The sequence below is a fragment of the Ochotona princeps genome, chromosome 1 (assembly GCF_030435755.1).
Source record: "Ochotona princeps isolate mOchPri1 chromosome 1, mOchPri1.hap1, whole genome shotgun sequence".
Taxonomy (NCBI): domain Eukaryota; kingdom Metazoa; phylum Chordata; class Mammalia; order Lagomorpha; family Ochotonidae; genus Ochotona; species Ochotona princeps.
Genome location: NC_080832.1, coordinates 97,294,668 through 97,311,710, shown reverse-complemented (window position 1 = coordinate 97,311,710; position 17,043 = coordinate 97,294,668). Strand labels below are relative to the sequence as shown.

Here is a 17,043-nt window from a genome sequence, read left to right as displayed (position 1 = left end):
TTAACATCTTTTTTTTGCCAGCCGAGTTCCTTGGCAAACGCAGATACACTCCTTTCGAGGGTATACCAGACCCACAGGAAGCAGCCGCTGTCACCCAGGGCCGCCTTTCTGGCCTGGGCCCAAGTCGGGATAGATTGGGTCAGCCTGTCTCCCGGGACGCGGTTTCTCTAGCGCTTCTGGGCGGGGATGGACCTGGGCGGGGCTGAACCTGACCGAGGCATGCGCGCAGCAGGGAAGGCGTAGCCCAGAAGCAGTGGCCTCGGCTCCGAAGCGGGAAGCTGAGCAGTAACGTGCGGGCCCAGAGATCTCTTCCGGGGGTCCAGGTAAGGCGTCTCCACTTTCTTTTTCAATTGCGGAGGAGGGACTCAGGGCTTAGGGACAGGTGTGCTGTGCATCCTGCAATCGGAACCTCCCTGCCCGACGTTTTCCTGCGGAGGCACAGAAATGAAAGAGCTGGGAACCCTCCTGCCCCTGGAATCCCCACCTCGGACAAAGGAATCTTTCTTTCTCCTCTTGGGAATTCCCGACTTTCTGCTTTCTAGCGGGCCTGCCATCTCCCACCTGCCCGCTCTCCTATTTTTCTGGTGGTTTGGGTTCCAGGAGGGAACTCATGAGCCATTGCAAAAAAGCTTGGAGACTTTGACCTGCACAACACCACCCAAACTTCACTGGGAAAAATGCCTCTCGTAGCCCAAGAGCTCAAAGGAAGGTATGCAACACCACAGTGGTTGGCGGAAGATCTCTTACTCGTTTGTCTCATTTTGGAGGACATGCGGCTGGGAGTAGGGCAGTGCCTTGTTACCTGGATTTGTATGTAACGCAATAAATCATTTTACTGCATTGCACCCAAGATGCTTTGTGGTCTTTGAGCAAGTGTTTGTCCCTGAGCCTGAGATGTGCTGTCACTCTCTAACGCCTGTGCCTTTTGTGTTTACTAAGGCTCTGTGTTCAGCATAACTTCTTTTTGACCGAATTGTCTCTATGAGAATGGAAACTTTTTGCAAGGAGTAAATGGATTTAATTTGCCTGCTTAGGACAACCGGTTCACTAAGAAAGTCTGGGGGTAGAGAGTTACAGAAACCTTCAGGGGAAGTCATTCCTTCCAATCTCTCATTCACTCATTCATTCAAATGTGTACTACAAGCCTGCCTTGTGCAGGTCAGAGTGTTTGGTGAGGGGGATAAAGGTGAATTGAACCTGGGTTTTCCCTCAAGGAGCGTGACTGGCTGAGAGCAGGGTCATTCTTGGCATAAGTGACTTCATAGCAGGTGAAAGGGGTGCGTCAGGAGTAGCTGGAGGCTGAGAAGATGAAGAGGAACCAGCTGCCAGGACCATAAACCGATGACAATTTCGCTCACTAGATTCAGGCTTTTCTGTGTGTTGGGAATCTGTGGGCAAAAATATGCTGGATGTGTCCCTTCATTCCTGGCCACCTCTCTCCTGCCCACTCCTCACACCTGCTCCTGCTCCAGAAAGTAGCACCAGCATTCCCTCACCCACACCTTTTCTAAGATTTCAAGCTGAGACTAAGGAATGCTCATCTCTGATTCATCCTGCTCCTCCCGCTCCACACCAGGACATGTTGATTCTACCTCTTAAACCTGTTTCAAATCCCTCCACCCTCATTATCATTTATTTTATTTATTTATTTTTATTATTTAACTTCATTAATTACATTGTATTTTTATGTGACACAGTTACATAGATACTTGGGTTCTCCCACCCCTCCCCAAACCCTCCCACCATGGTGGATTCCTCCACCCTGTTACATAACCACAGCTCAAGTTCAGTTGAGATTCCCCCATTGCAAGCATATACCAAACATAGAGTCCAGCATCCTATCGTCCAGTCAAGTTCAACGTCTTCTTAGGTATATCCTCTCTGGTCTGAAGACAGAGCTAGCAGAGCACCATCCCAGTCAATTGAAAGCTCCATCACACCATCAGCAAAAATTTACATCATTATGGAATCAAATGACATAGTAATGAGTAACCAACATGTTGAAAGTAAATGCGAGTTCCCAGCCACCTTCTGTGACCACCTCACCTATACTTCAATTTAGTTTATACACAACATATAACATTCAAAACATAACATGTTAGGCCCAGCACAAGCATCATCAGCTAAGCTCTTACTTAGTTCGCTGCAAGGGCCACCCTGTTTTCCTTCCCACCTTACTGTAATTCATTTTCCACTGTTGCAGCTGGGAAGTGCTTCTTGGAATTTGTATGAAGGTGGGGCTCACTTCCATCCTTCACTGCTTTGGCAACAGAGCAGGCTCTATTTCCAGGGCTTGCCTGGATACTCAGGTCCTGCCTTTCTCACCAGCCCTCCTTCTGTTCACAGCTCCCTTGTACTTCTATCAGTTGGACAACGTGCCAGGCTGTCTTATACTCTTAGGCCTTTGTGCATGTCTTCCCTTCTGCCTGGACCTGCCTCCCTTGCCACCCTCTTCACTTGTTTTCCTTTGCTCTCCCAGGATCCAGCTGGATGGGCTTGGCATTCTTGCTTAGGTTTCCAAGCTGCTGCTGATTGCTTTAGTTACTTAAATAGTTCTGTATTTGAGAGGTAGAGTTAGAGAGAGAAGGAGAGAGAGAGTGAGAGTGAGAGAGAGTGATTCTGTGTACTGCTGGCTTGCTCCTCAGATGGCTGTAAGAGCAGGGACTGGGCCAGTCTGAAACCAGGAGGCAGGAACCCCATCTGGCTCTCCCCCGTGGGTAGTTTAATTATTGGGCATCATCCACTGCCTTCCCAGGTGCTTTAGCAGACAGCTGGATTAGAAGTGAAGCAGCCAGATTCAGACCAGCTTACGAATCAGATGCTGACACTGCAGGCTGTGGCTTCATTGTGTCAGAATTCTGGTCCCCAAACACCTCTCTTCTTAAGGCTGCACCACACTTTTGTCTTCTCTGCTACGCTGTTCTCAGCCCTGCAAGACCAAGGCTGTGATACTGCCTAGCACAAAGATAATGTTCAATAAATGATTGTTAGGTGAAAATAGCTATAAATATATATAATTATATATATATAATATAATATTTATAATATTATATGATTCACTTCTGAATGCCTGAGTCATAAATTTACCTTACATTAGTTATTTTCTCCATGTTCTGAAAATACTTAAGGCTTTATAAATATAAAGCTTAAAAATAAGGGTGGAAGAGAATAATAATAATTATTGTTAAAGCAGCTACTATTTCCTGAATGGTCCCTATGTGTCAGGCTCTGTTCTGAGTGTTTTACAGCGTTAACTCTTAGTGTTCTAAGTATTAACTCATTTACTTCCCTGAGCCCTGTGAGGTGGAGGTGTTTGTTACCCACTTTAGAGGTGGAGAAGCTGATTTATAGAGAAGCTAAGGTATGCCCTAATTTTTCACAGCTAGTAAGCAGTGGCATCAGGTTTGAAGCCAGCCCTGCCTTGTGGCATAGGAACTCTTTGGAAGGAGAACAAGGAGGACTGAACATGAGATGCTAGAGAGAGTAACTCAGCAGATGCAAGGCTACCAACTCTTAGTACTCTTGAAGAGTGTGAGTTGCATTCACGTATTTTTTTCTCTAGGTGGCTCCAGTTTCAGAGGTGACACTGCAGAGTGCTTTGGGAGTGAGATTTCCCTGAGTCTGTTTGACCTTGAGGCATGCATGCCTCCTCCTTGCCTCAATTTCCTCATCTGGAGGTGGGGATGGTAATACTAGCACTTTCCTCACAGGATTGTGGTAATGATTAAATGAATGACATATGTAACGTGTTAGAGTGGGGCCCAGCACCACATTGCCATTCTTATATTATTGCTATTTGTCTATCATTTAGTCAACAAATGATTTTTAAATGCAGGTCCTTTCTACGGATCACATTCCCTAATACTGTTCTTGGGTTCAGGTGAACTCTCTTGCTGTAATTCTTCCTATGGACATCAACGATTTTTCAGTGTTGTTTCCTTTTAGTGTCCTACAACTCACCCCGCCAGGACCTTCCCTACAGTCTTTCCAGTTGATTCTCAGAGATGAGCTCAAAATATTTTCATTTGAGTCAATTTGTTGTCATTTTCTCTTCAAGGAATAAGAGACCTATTAACCTTAATGATGAGCAGTGAGAATGTTAACCAAATTGTCCAAGCACTTTCACATATTATTCTGTAAATTTACAAAAGTATTTTCCATAAAGGAAATATTGATGTAAGAAATATATATGCAAGCACCTCCAGGAGCTTTTAAAAAGCCCTTTGCATTTAAAAAGCTGCATGGAACTTTAGAACTCATCCATTTCTACTCCTTTTAGGGAGGCTAGAGGGAAGGAAAAGCGTGGGCCTAGCACGGACAGCTGGCTGGTGACCAGAACCCCCGTCCTGTAGCCAGCCCATTTCTTTTTTTTCTACTGTATGTTAGAGAATCATGGGCTAGATCTCAGTGGGACTTGTCCTCATGGATATGTTTTGAGTGCTGTTATGATGCACATTAGGTGTGATTATGATTCAGTTAACTGGTGCCAAGGCCTCAACACATTCTTCAGTGATTTGCCATGGGAAAAATGTGATATCTCTGCCACCACAGAGGATCGGTCTCACAATGAGGCTAGTGACAGAATAAATGTTGAAAGCAAAGCTTTGATTTCATCACCAAATGATTGTGATACTCTTTGGATGTTAGGTAGTGTGGAAACATTGGGAGGACGAAAGTCACAGATGTAGAAAAATTAGGACCTGGAATTGCAGTAAGGAGGAAAATTACAAGAACAAGAAACCCTGTGCTCCAGATCAGTTGGGTGATGCAGGCTGGGGATTGGAAGGTTGGAAGGTGGTGAATGGAATAGAAGTCAGGATCCTGAAGCAGGTGGGATGGTTGGGGTTTTATGGGTGGAGGAGGAAGAGGAGGTCAGTCCAGGTGTGAAACAGAGAAGGGAAGAAAAAACAGCTGGGGCAATGGCAGCCTACATAACGGGCAAAGGAAAATCATCCCGATGTGCCCCTGGTTGTTTCTGAGAGTGACGGGGAAGGGAGGAGGGGGTGGTTGAGTACTGGGCAAGGGGTAGAGCAAACCTTTCTTTCTGTAATAGACTAGAGAAATTAATGTTTGTTTTTTTAATGATTTATTTGTTATTTTTATTGGAAAGGCAGATATACAGAGAGGAGGAAAGACAGAGAAGAAGATCTTATGTCCGATGGTTCACTCCCCAAGTGATTCCAATGGCTGGAGCTGAGCCAGTCTGAAGGAGGAGCCAGGAGCTCTTCCGGGTCTCCCACACCGGTGCAGGGTCCCAAGGCTTTGGGCCGTCCTCGACTGCTTTCCTCAGCCACAAGCAGGGAGCTGAATGGGAAGTGGGGCCGCCAGGATTAGAACCAGCAATCATATGAGAACCCGGTGTGTGCAAGGCGAGGATCTTAACCACTGTGCTATGGCGCTGGGCCTGAGAAATTAATGTTTGTAATTAATTCACTTTTGGATGCAGCAAAGTCTTTTTATTTTGTTTTGTTTTTTCCTTCTCCCTTACTTAGACTTCTCCCTTATCAATGGACCTGGTTGGTTTTGGTTATGCAGCTCTTTTGACATTTGGAAGTATTTTGGGATATAAGCGGAGAGGTAAGCCTAAACCTAATTTTGCATCCCAGGGACTTAGTGGGGCATCGGTGGTTGTGCTGAGATTGACTGAGGACCTGTACACCAACAAGTTAAAGATGCCCTGTTGAGGCTGAGGTCCAGATTCACGGAGAGAAGGGCTAGGCCTGGCACTCTGAACCCCTCTCTGTCACAAAACTCTATAATTTCACCTCTTGTTACCAATTACATAGATTTAGCCCCTGCCTAGGGTCCTCTCACTTACTGTTAAATAAGGATTATTTCATTTACATCATCATATAGGAAAACTGAGTAATACTGATGTTGTGTGTTGCTCAGGAAAACTTGTTAAATATTTAGATAGTATATCCCAAATTGTCTGTTGACCCATATACAAAAAGAGAGGGAAAACCCAATTGGTTAATTAAAGAACTTTTTATGGAGGAAAATGAACTTTCAAGGTTTATATTTTACTTTGCTTTAAGATGGAAGTATTTATGATCATGATGTCTCATAGGTTTTAAAGAAATTTGTAAGAATAAATTTGTGTTGTGAAGTATTACATTTGTGATATTGATGCATTTGAGTTTGAGTGAAAAAACCTTCTTGTAAAGTATAGCGTCATTCTTCATGTGGGGTGACTTTTCCCAAGAGCCTTCCTTGTTCCCGTACGTAGAGGCTGTGGGCAGCATGCCCTTGGCCCTGCTGCTTGTTGGCTGATGTCATTGAGACTCAGGGTCACACACTCACACACTTTCTCCCCATTCTGTATGCTTGTGTGTGTGTGTATCTTCAGAGGATACAGAAAAGCAGATCACGGAGTCTCTAGGTAAGACACCTTAATGGTGACCTAGTTCTGCATTTCAGAAGATGTTTGATTCCCCCTAACTACCAGGGATATTAAAAAGTTCAAGGAAGACCAAAGATAGACTTCTGGTGAAGCTGTTGAATGCATCCTGACAGTAGGAAAATGGACTCTCTAACAATGTCCATGCCTACAATGTTGGGAAACACTTCAACAGCGGAATGATGGACTTATGTCTGTTCATGAAGGACTACCCATTGAAATACTAGGGCGGGTGGTGGGAAAGGGAACTTGGGGAGGAATATAGGAAAATCCCAGGGCCTATGAGACTGTTATCATAAAATTAAAAAGAAAAGTTTATGGAAAATTCATATGATAAAAATTATGCATGGTTTAAAAAATCTTTTTGCCCCAAAATAAACTTTTTATTTAATTCTGTTTTCCCATGAACTGTTTTTGGAGGCATTTAATAAAATCCAATGTACTTTTACATATTAACTATTTGGTTTATTTTATTTTAAAGAAAGAGATTTTTCCACCTGATGATTCACTCCCCAAAGGCTGCAACTGCTTTTTGAAATCCAGGTTTCAATCCAAGTTTCCCACAGTGGTGGCAGGGACCAATGTACTTGAGCTGTTGTTTACTGCCTCCTGGGGTGTACATTAGCAAGAAGCTGTATTAAACCTAGAGGAACCAGGAGCTGAATGATGAACTACACATTTTGTTGTAGGATGTAGGCATCCCAAGAAGTGTCTTAACTGCTCCAACAAGCATTCTCCCTTCATTAACTTTTTGAAGTACTCTTGTTTATACTAGTTTGACCTCTTCTGTTTGACCATGGAGTGTCTAGGCAGGCATTTGATGAGTGTTTATCAGGAGCTCATTATGCTCTTGGTCTGAATCATGTCCTGGGAAGACAACAGTGAGCAGTAAGACAGGGAATGAGAAGGGGAGGCTGACATTAAATAGGCAGACATATAAATAAATAATGAGTGATGGGGACCAAGAGGGGATGCCTCTTCTTGTGAATGATTGACCAGAGAAGTTATCTTTAAGGAACTTATACTTCAAGCAGACACCCAGACACCTGAACCAAGCAGGTAAACAGTGAGGGCAGAGCAGTCCATGTGAAGGAAAGTCAACCTGAGTTATGCAGTGTGGTGTTTGCCATGATCAGGGAACTGAAAGAGGGCAGGACAACCAAATATAGCTACCTTTTTTTTTCTAATGTCAGCAGGAAGTGTTCAAGACTTTTCCAGATGTGATTTTTAACATTTATGTATTTATTTGAAAGGCAGAATGACAGAGAGAGGAGAAAGAGAGGTCTTCCTTCTGCTGGTTTACCCTCCAAATGGCTGTCAACAGCTGTGGGTAGGTGAGGCTGAAGCCAGGAACCTGGAGCTTCCCCTGGGTCTCCCATGTGGGTGGGCAGGAACTCAAGTACTTGGGGCATCATAGGCTACTTGCTAGGTGTATCATCAAGAAGTCTGATCAGAAACTGAGTAGGCTGGTTTAAAAATAAATTACTAATACAAAGAGAACAGATTTTATGCTTTCTGTAGGTATAGTACCAAGAGAATAACCATGCTTCCCTCACTCACCTGCTCATCCCAGGTACCCTCTCCCTCCCTGCACTTCATCAGCTTTTGCAAAGAAGTAATTTTAGTCCACTCTATAGTCACAAGATTAATTTACTGTTAATCATAATAAAATATAGAAAGACCACAATTCCACAAAAATATGGGCTAAGAATGATAATCATATCCCAAAGTGTACATGTTATTCTTGTTATTTTTTGGTATATATTAGCAGTCACATATCAGAGTAACATACGGTATTTGTCTTTTTTTTTTTTGAGATTGGTTTATTTCACTAATCATAATGGCTTCCAGTTGCATTTGTTTTGTTGCAAAAGATAACTAGATGGCAATAAAATGACAATATTCCTTTTTATGGCTGAGTAGTATTCCATAGTATTCCATATAAAACACATTCTCTTTACTCAATTGTCAGCTTGTGAACATCTTGATTGATTCCATATCTTACCTCTTGCGACAAACTATAATAAACCTGGGGGTACAAATAAATTCCCAGGAATGGGATGGCTGGGTCATATGGTAGATCTATTTTCAGATCTCTTAGGCATCTCCACTCTGTTTTCCATAGTGGTTGTATTAGTTTACATTTCAAGCAACAGTGAGTTAGGTGGGAAGCTAGATTTGAATCAGTGCTTTGATGTGGGATGCAGGTGTCAGAAGCAGTGGCTCAATTCACTGCACCTCAGATGACATTTATGATATGCTACCCTACTGCATTTGAGTAGATTTAGGAGGAAACAATGAAGAATATTATATCATCTCTATCTGTAGCATTTAAACCTTTCTTATGTATTTGACAAGGATATTAGCCCTGTTTCACAACTGACAGAGGTTAAGAGATTTAGCCAAAATCATCAGCCACCAAGGGAAAGAATTAGGACTAAAACTTAATGTGTTTGACTTCTCTTCCAGGACACTGTTGTTGCTGCCGTGGTGTGTGTGCGCATGTGTGCATGTGTATGATTGTATGTGCTGCATTTTGGTTAACCCTAGCTCTGTCAGAATTTCCTAGAGATAATTGTGAGTAGGGGCACCTTGACCATACCTTGACCATACCTCCAGGAATTCTAATCCAGTGTATCCATAAAAGTGCTGTGCTTGTTCACATGCCACCAGCAAACGGCACACTGTCCAGTACACAGGGCATGCTTGGTGTGTGTCACAGCACCCTCAGGTGGATGGGTGTGGCAGAGGCTGGCTTGTTGGACTGGTGTGCTCATTCTTTTCCTTTTTCCATATCATGTTCATTGGTCCTTGAGTCCTGACCTCTTGAGGCTTGAAGATTCATTAATTACGTAGGACAAAACATTGTTGGTTTTTCATAGTACTTCTCTGTTTATCCCTGAGAGCTAAAAATACCTCTGCAAATCATTGTCCATGATCACAGCCTCACAGTAAAAAGATCAAGCCGAGGAAAATAGGAAAAACAACAGCAGCAGAAAACAAAAAGAGGAACATAAGAAAGTCAGCATTCCTCAAGATCGTGCTTATCTGTCCAAGCTGCTACCATAGGTGTGCTTTCTTTTTCCGCCAAGGGATATTGAACCCCTCATTGCTGTGCTTTCGGGGATGCTCTGCCTGAACAGCGGTGTCTTTTGAAACATCCTTGAACAGGTCTGCTATCTAATTTAGCTCTGACCCAAAAGAAACATTTAAAGGCTATACTTTGTATTTGGTGTTTGGCATGAATTCCTTTCTTTGGGGATTCTCTTTGTGAGCCTGTGTCTCTGTTTCTTCCCGCCAGGTGGTGTTCCATCTTTGATTGCTGGCCTTTTTGTTGGAATTTTGGCTGGCTATGGTGCTTACCGTGTCTCCAATGACAAACGAGATGTGAAAGTGTCACTATGTAAGTAGACATTTTTCCCAGTTATACAGAAATGAATATTGGGGAGGAGTATGGATTTTTGGATGCCCTATCCTCTATGATTTCTAGAAAATGAGCTGTCACATGGCAAGGTGGCCTTGTGGGTATGTTGAGACTGAATACAACTCTTGGTCATTTCTAGACACACTTGATTAAAAAAAAATTGTGTTGGGCCCAGCATGGTGGCCTACTGGCTAAAGTCCTTGCCTTGCATGTGCTGGGATCCCATAAGGGTGCTGGTTCGTGTCCTGGCTGCCCCACTTCCCATCCAGCTCCCTGCTTGGGGCCTGGAAAAGCAGTCAAGGACAACCGAAATCCCTGGGACCCTGTACTTGTGTGAGAGGCCTGGAAGGGGCTCCTGGCTTCAGATCGGCACAGCTCCAGCTGTTGCAGCAACTGTGGGAGTGACCCAGCAGATGGGAGATCTTTCTGTCCTCCTCTCTCTAGGTATGACTTTCCAATAAAAATTAATAAATCTTAAAAAAAAGCAACAATTGCATTACTGGCAGGTCTTTAACTCTGTTAAACTTGTTACTAGAAAATTGATTAGGTTAAATTATAAAAAGCAAGAAATTAGTTGCATTTTTTCACAAATTCTCTTAAATACCTACTTAGCATATTTTAAAAATTATTTATGTAATGTGAAGCAATTTCATGCATTTCACAATATAGATTTAGGAACATAGTGATGCTTCTCACTCTACCCATCCTTCCCCACCACCATGTGTGTTCCTCACCCTCTCTGCTTTCTTTTCTTTTCTTCTCTTCTCTCCTTCTCTCCTTCCTTCCTTTCTCCCTCCCTTCCTTCCTCCTTTTCTTTCTTTCTTTCTTTCTTTCTTTCTTTCTTTCTTTCTTTCTTTCTTTCTTTCTTTCTTTCTTTCTTTCTTTCTCTATCTCTCTTCCTTCCTTCCTTCCTCCCTTCGTCCCTTCCTCCTTTCCTCCCTTCCTTTCCTTTAAATTTACAGTGGCATACTTTCAGTTCACTTCACAATCACAGCCTGAGCACTCCATTAGGTAAAGAATTCAATAGCAAGTGGAATGGAACCCACTGTTTTCTCATGCATGTAGACAAAAAATATCGTAAATAATAATTGAATCTCAAAATGTCAATCTTGGTCATGTACACTACCTTTTCTCATACTCTGTGTATTAGTTACCACAGATCAGGAAAAAACATACAATATTGTCTTGCTGGGACTGACTTATTTCACTAAGCATAATGGTTTCCAGTTGCATCCATTTTACTAGCAAAAACCAGAATTTTGTTCTTTTTATGGCTGAAGAATATTCCACAATGTATATATGCCACATTTTCTTTATCCAGTCAGTTGGTGGACATCTTGGTTTATTGCATATCCTAACTATTGTGAATTGAGTTGTTATGAAGCATAGGAGTATAGACAACTGATTTCATTTCTTCTGCATTAATTGCCAAGAGTGGGAATGCTGGGTCACACGGCAGATCTATTTTCAGATCAATAGGCATCTCCACTCTGTCTTCCGTAATGGTTGTACTAGTTTACATTCCCAAAAACCGTGGATTAGGGTACCTTTTTTCCCACATTCTTGTCAGTATGTATTACTTCTGATTTCTGTATGGCTATATAGCATATTTTTCATGTTGCTGTAAAAACACCTAAGATGAGTTGGCCTTACATTATTTCATTTGGTTCATTTGGCTTTTAGATTATTTTCTGCCTTAAGAATTAGTCTAGAAAAGCAAGGCTGATTTTTTTTAAATGCCTGTCTTCATTGGCCTTGGTACGAGAAAGGCCATAGAAAAGCTGGAGACCTGTGTGGTTGGAGCCCCTTACGTATTTGACTTGCTGTTGTCTGACTTCAAAGAGAAATGCATATTATTATGTTCTTACAACTGTTGAAAGACGTGACATCTTTTCCCTTTATATGAATAGATAAAAAAGAAGCATGGAACAAAAATAAACCAAAAATAAAAACAAAGAAATAATTTGGAGATTTGGGAAAACTCATCCTGATGATTATCCTGTTTGGTTTACTTGTTATTTGGAGTTCCATGGTAGTATGTGGAGGAAAATATGAAGACAAAATTGTAGCAGTTTTGTATTTGAGGGAGAAAAAGAAATCTGGTCGCTCTTTTATTACTTTTTAAAAATAAGGGTTAGGGATATTTTTAATGATAATGCTAGATTATGTTAGAAGATGCAATTATATCAAAAATTAGGATTTTATTCATGTAAGTGATTTTATTCATGCACATGTAAGTGATCTACATACATTTATTGCAATTTTATGAAATCGTGACATTGAGGCTCTCATCTCTCATGTGGAACCACCTCTGTCTTCACACTGGGCCAGCCCTTAATGTACCGTTGTGACACTTCTGAATAGTATTATTACTTTAGACTATTATTTAGTTTCCAGACTTCCTATTCCCCAGAAGGGAATGCTACAAAGAAAAAATAAAAAGCCTTTCTGGATTACTGTATTCATCAGTTTCATCAGTTCTTACTTTTTATATACTGGTTATATTCCTTATGTTCAGTTAAAACTAAACATTTATTGTCTGCTGTGACTCCAAGTGTATATCCTAATATTTTCTGGGAAAACTGAGTATGTTGTAGTTCTAGCCTTTAAGGAGTGTTCATGACTATACATTTAACTTAGCAAGAAGAGTGCAATTTGATGTGTTTGCTTACTCAGAATCCCTTTGATGAGCTGGTTTGCCATTTTAAGAGAATAATCTGTGTTTTCAAGGAAAGAACAATTTAGTACATATCTGTGATCATTGTAGACTGAAAGCTTTGAAATGTTATCCACATGCAGATGTTTGAGAATATGTTTGAACTCTGTTTCATGGGCTGATTTGGTTTCTAGTTACAGCTTTCTTCCTGGCCACCATCATGGGTGTGAGATTTAAGAGATCCAAGAAAATAATGCCTGCTGGGCTGGTTGCAGGTTTAAGGTATGAAAAACTATTTTGATGTACACTTTGCTTTGTCATCTTTTTAAAGTGATGGGTTTTTGGCAGAAATCTGTTTTCATTTGAAAGGTCAAAGTAATTTTTTTTAAAAGATTTATTTATTTTTATTACAAAGTCCGATATACAGAGAGGAGGAGAGACAGAGAGGAAGATCTTCCGTCTGATGATTCACTCCCCAAGTGAGCGCAACAGCCGATGCTGTGCCAATCCGAAGCCGGGAACCTGGAACCTCCTTGGGGTCTCCCATGCAGGTGCAGGGTCCCAAAGCTTTGGGCCGTCCTCGACTGCTTTCCCAGTGCACAAGCAGGGAGTTGGGTGGGAAGTGGAGCTGCTGGGATTAGAATCAGTGCCCATATGGGATCCTGGCACGTTCAAGGCAAGGACTTTAGCCACTAGGCCATGCCACCGGGCCCCAGGTCCAAGTAATTTTATTACAACAAGCTTGAGTATAAAGACCTGAAGATGAGTTTGGTCAATGTTTGGTACTGGTGAGCACATGAACATTCTTATTAGATGCTCTTAGTGTCATTACTGTACCTGCTCATAAGGACACACCTGCCTTTCTGGAATAAAGAACTAAATTTTGCCTCATTTTTTTTCTTGGAATTTGCTCACCTGAAGTAGTAAATATGTTCATTTAAATCTAAGAGAATAGGACAGAACGACAGTCACATGCAGTTATTTTGAAAATTTATTAAAGATTTATTTATTTTTGTTTGAAAGGCATATTTGTAGAAAGAAGGAGAGACAGAAAGCTCTTCCATCTGTTGGTTCACTCCCGAAATGGCTGCAATGGCTGGAGCTGAGGCAATCCTGATCCAAAGCCAGGATCCAGGAACTTCCTGTTGGTCTCCATGTGGGTGTAGAGGTCCAAGGTTTAGGGCCATCCTCCACTGCTTTCCCAGGCTGTAGGCAGGAAGTTTTATTAGATGTGGAGCTACTAGGACACAAATTGGCACCTCTATGGGATACTAATGCCACAGGCAGAGTATTAGCACACTAAGTCACTATGCTATCCCCAGTTATTTTGAAATTTTAAAGAAGAAAAATGTACCTTTTTATGTTTTCAAATTTTAATATTTTTAATTTGGGTGATGGAGGAGTGGGGAGAGAAAGGTAATAGACATACATGTACTTAGAGCTCCCATACATTGGTTCACTCCCCAAGTGCTTGTAGTGGCTGGGACAAGGCTAGGATGAAGCTGGGACTGGGCAACTAAGTTCAGGTCTCTTAAGCAGGTGGCTGGATGTCATCACCTGTTGCCTCCTAGGGTGTGTATGAGCAGGAACATGTAACTGAGAAAGACTGGGACTCAAAGCTGGGTATTCTGGCATGGAATCAGTGTCCCAATCAAAGTGGCCAAATGCCTGCCCTGGAGCAATCCAATATTTTGTAATTTCATCTGATCCAGTAATTTATCTGTGGGATTGAGCATGTTACCAAAAGAAAAGGGAGAGAACACATATTTAATTCCTCCTAGAAGCTATTTTCTTTTGAAAGCTGTGTTTTACTTTTTGGAATTTATTCCAGAGAAGTGAGATTTACACAATGACTGATGTGCAGTGCGACTTTATTTCTAATGGAAGGCCTGAAAAACTGGAAAATGAGGAACCACCTAGAAGTTCATTAGTAAAGAAATAGTTGAATAAATGTTTTGTTCATACTTTCAAAAACTATTATGTGTCATAACAAGTTATAAAAACAGAATGAAAGGCAATCAAAAAGTGATCCCCACTGAAAATGTTTCTTTGTAAAAATAAGAAGGAAATTCCTTAAAGGGATAGTAATGTTTCTCTGCAGGTGGTAGTGTAGTGAACTGATTGGAGAGCTCTTTTTACTCTTCTGAGGAATTTTCTATGTGTTAGATTTCTAAGCACACATATGTTCTCTAAGGGTTGCTTTCCAGGTACAGCTGCATGCTAAATGTGGTCATTGGTGGTGGCAGGAGACAGGAGTGGGGTTTACAGACCAGGGGGATGAGATCTCTGTCAGCAGCCAGTGGCTGAGGATGTAATAACTGCCCTGAAAGTGCTCTGTGACCATTTTGTTAAGTTGCTTTGCTTTTTCAGCTTTTGAAAAGTCAGTGTTTCTTTCCAAACTTTTTCCTCATAAAAACTTGTGTGTGTCTTTTTTTTTCTTCATAAAAAGCTGTGGGTTTGCCCAACAGCAAGTTCTGATTTTTCTCATTTATTCCATGAACATTGTAAAAGGGGCTAATGCAGTTAGCATATGGGGATGGTGAGTCCTGTGCCACCCACCCCTTTTGGGGTAGAGCTGTGAGGAGGCCCAGGAAGTCAGGCTGGAACCCCAAATGCGAGGAGGGTCTTTGCCACCTTCCTTCCTGGTGTGACCAGATGACAGTGACCTTCCTTTGTCCTTTTGTTTTATTCCAGCCTGGTGATGATCCTGAGACTCATCTTGCTTCTGTGAGCACTCTGAGGAGCTGAAAATTAAATTCCTGTCGTTCTACTGCAAGGGGCAGAGTGTATTCTTTGTATATATGTAAATTCCAGTATGGAAGTATAGCATGTTAAGTATTGCTTTATGTCAGAAACAAAAGTAGCACCTCTAAAATAGATACCAGTTTGAGGTGGTATTTTTTTTTCAGCAAGCTGTTTTGTAATTACCAGGCACTGTTTTCATTAAAGCTATTTAATGCATGTGGATGTGTTCCTTCATTTGCTTTATCTATATATATGTTTTTTATTTCACAACTCCAAATACTTATGACTGAAATAAATTTGCTTGAAACCTTGATTTATCAGATAAAGGAATTCCTTAAGTGGGTTTCATAGAAAGTGAAGGTGTCCAGAATTTGTGTTGTTCTAGATAGGATTAGAACTTGCATTTTTCTGCTTAAGAAAAGTAATTTTAAGAAAATTAATTTCTCAGCATAATCTGTGTTCTAACAGAACATGTTCAATATTCGAATAAAAGATATTTCGTGTTAAACCTATTTCTTGCGATTTGGCACCATGAATTAACAGACTAATCTTCCTTCACGTGGCGCCAGCATCCATATGGGCAGTTTGTTCGTGTCTTGGCTGCCCTGTTTTCTATCCAGCTATTGGGACCCTGCACCCTCTGGGGAGACCTGGAAGAAACTCCTGGCTCCCAGGTTTGATCTGCTCAGCCATTTGGGGAATGAACCAGTGGATGCACGGCCTTCTCTGTCTCTCCTTTTCTCTGTAAATCTGCCTTTCAAATAAAAACAAATAAATCTTTTTTTTTTTTCTTTTTAAAGCAAAAACCTGCTTCTTAAATGTCGATGTCTTCTCTAGGTGCTCAGATCATCTTTGACATTCGGATGGTTGAATTCCTGAGGGGAGGGGTAGAAAGAAGGGATGCTTTGGACCAACAGTCTCCCTCCCCAGGAACACCGTTTCTTCTTTCTCTCTGGGTGAAGTAGCAGTAATTCTGAATCCCAGCCCTGTCATCTTGTTCTGGTTGATATGAACTTTTGGAAGTTCATTTCTTCTCCATGGTGATGCAGAAGACCCCTTAGGCCCACCCTAGTCTGTAATTTGGATCCTGTCAGCTCTGCACAATGGCATCAGCCTTCTAACCCCTTCTTTGAAAGAAATGGTGTGTGGAGTCCTCAATAGGTACGTTCAGGAGTTGTGTTCGACTGATACTTTTCCCAGTTGACCTTCAAAAATGTTAAACTTCTGGTGATAGCCAATTCGATGAAGAGAGGGGAAACAAACTACTAGTTGAACTAAATAGTAAGCCCAGACAGAACTCTTGGATTTCTTTAAAGATGTTACTTTTAAAAAGAGAACACATTAATCTTAATGGTACCTGTAAGGCTTTGTCACTGCAAGCAAAGCTGGACACTTGCCATCATGGGGGTGCCTGCTGAGAAGAGCCTTCAGGTTCAGACTGATAACAGTTTCTAAATAATTTTTGAAGCCACTAGCTGCTCTTTACTTTTTGGTACAAATAGATGCTGGTGATAATTGTGAATTTTTTTGTTTGTTTTTTAAAGAAGTTCTCGCTACCCGGTTGTTTACATAAGATTTGACTCTTCCACATTGGTTGAATACTGAAAATTCTTATTTGGGTGGTTCTGATTAATTGATTTGTACAGTCTTAGGAAAAAATTCAGGAGCGCTCTGACTTGCACCCAATATGAGATAACCCATTTCCTTATGCTCTCATCTCTGTTTTCATTGCTTTATTAACATATCCATTGCACAGTTTTCTGGGCCTTGATACAAATGTAAAGTTACCTAGATCTCTTCATTTGTTACTATTCAGCT

At 41.5% G+C, this 17,043-nt stretch overlaps 1 protein-coding gene across 1 annotated transcript; it reads left to right on the top strand.

Moving 5' to 3' along the window:
- The first annotated feature begins 214 nt into the window (after positions 1-214).
- Positions 215-15,441, top strand: TMEM14A (transmembrane protein 14A). Its single transcript, XM_012928481.2, has 5 exons — positions 215-323; positions 5,493-5,577; positions 9,702-9,803; positions 12,675-12,762; positions 15,175-15,441. Exons 2-5 carry the CDS (start codon positions 5,508-5,510, stop codon positions 15,209-15,211), a joined length of 297 nt encoding a protein of 98 aa, XP_012783935.1. The 5' UTR covers positions 215-323; positions 5,493-5,507; the 3' UTR covers positions 15,212-15,441.
- The last annotated feature ends 1,602 nt before the right edge of the window (positions 15,442-17,043 follow it).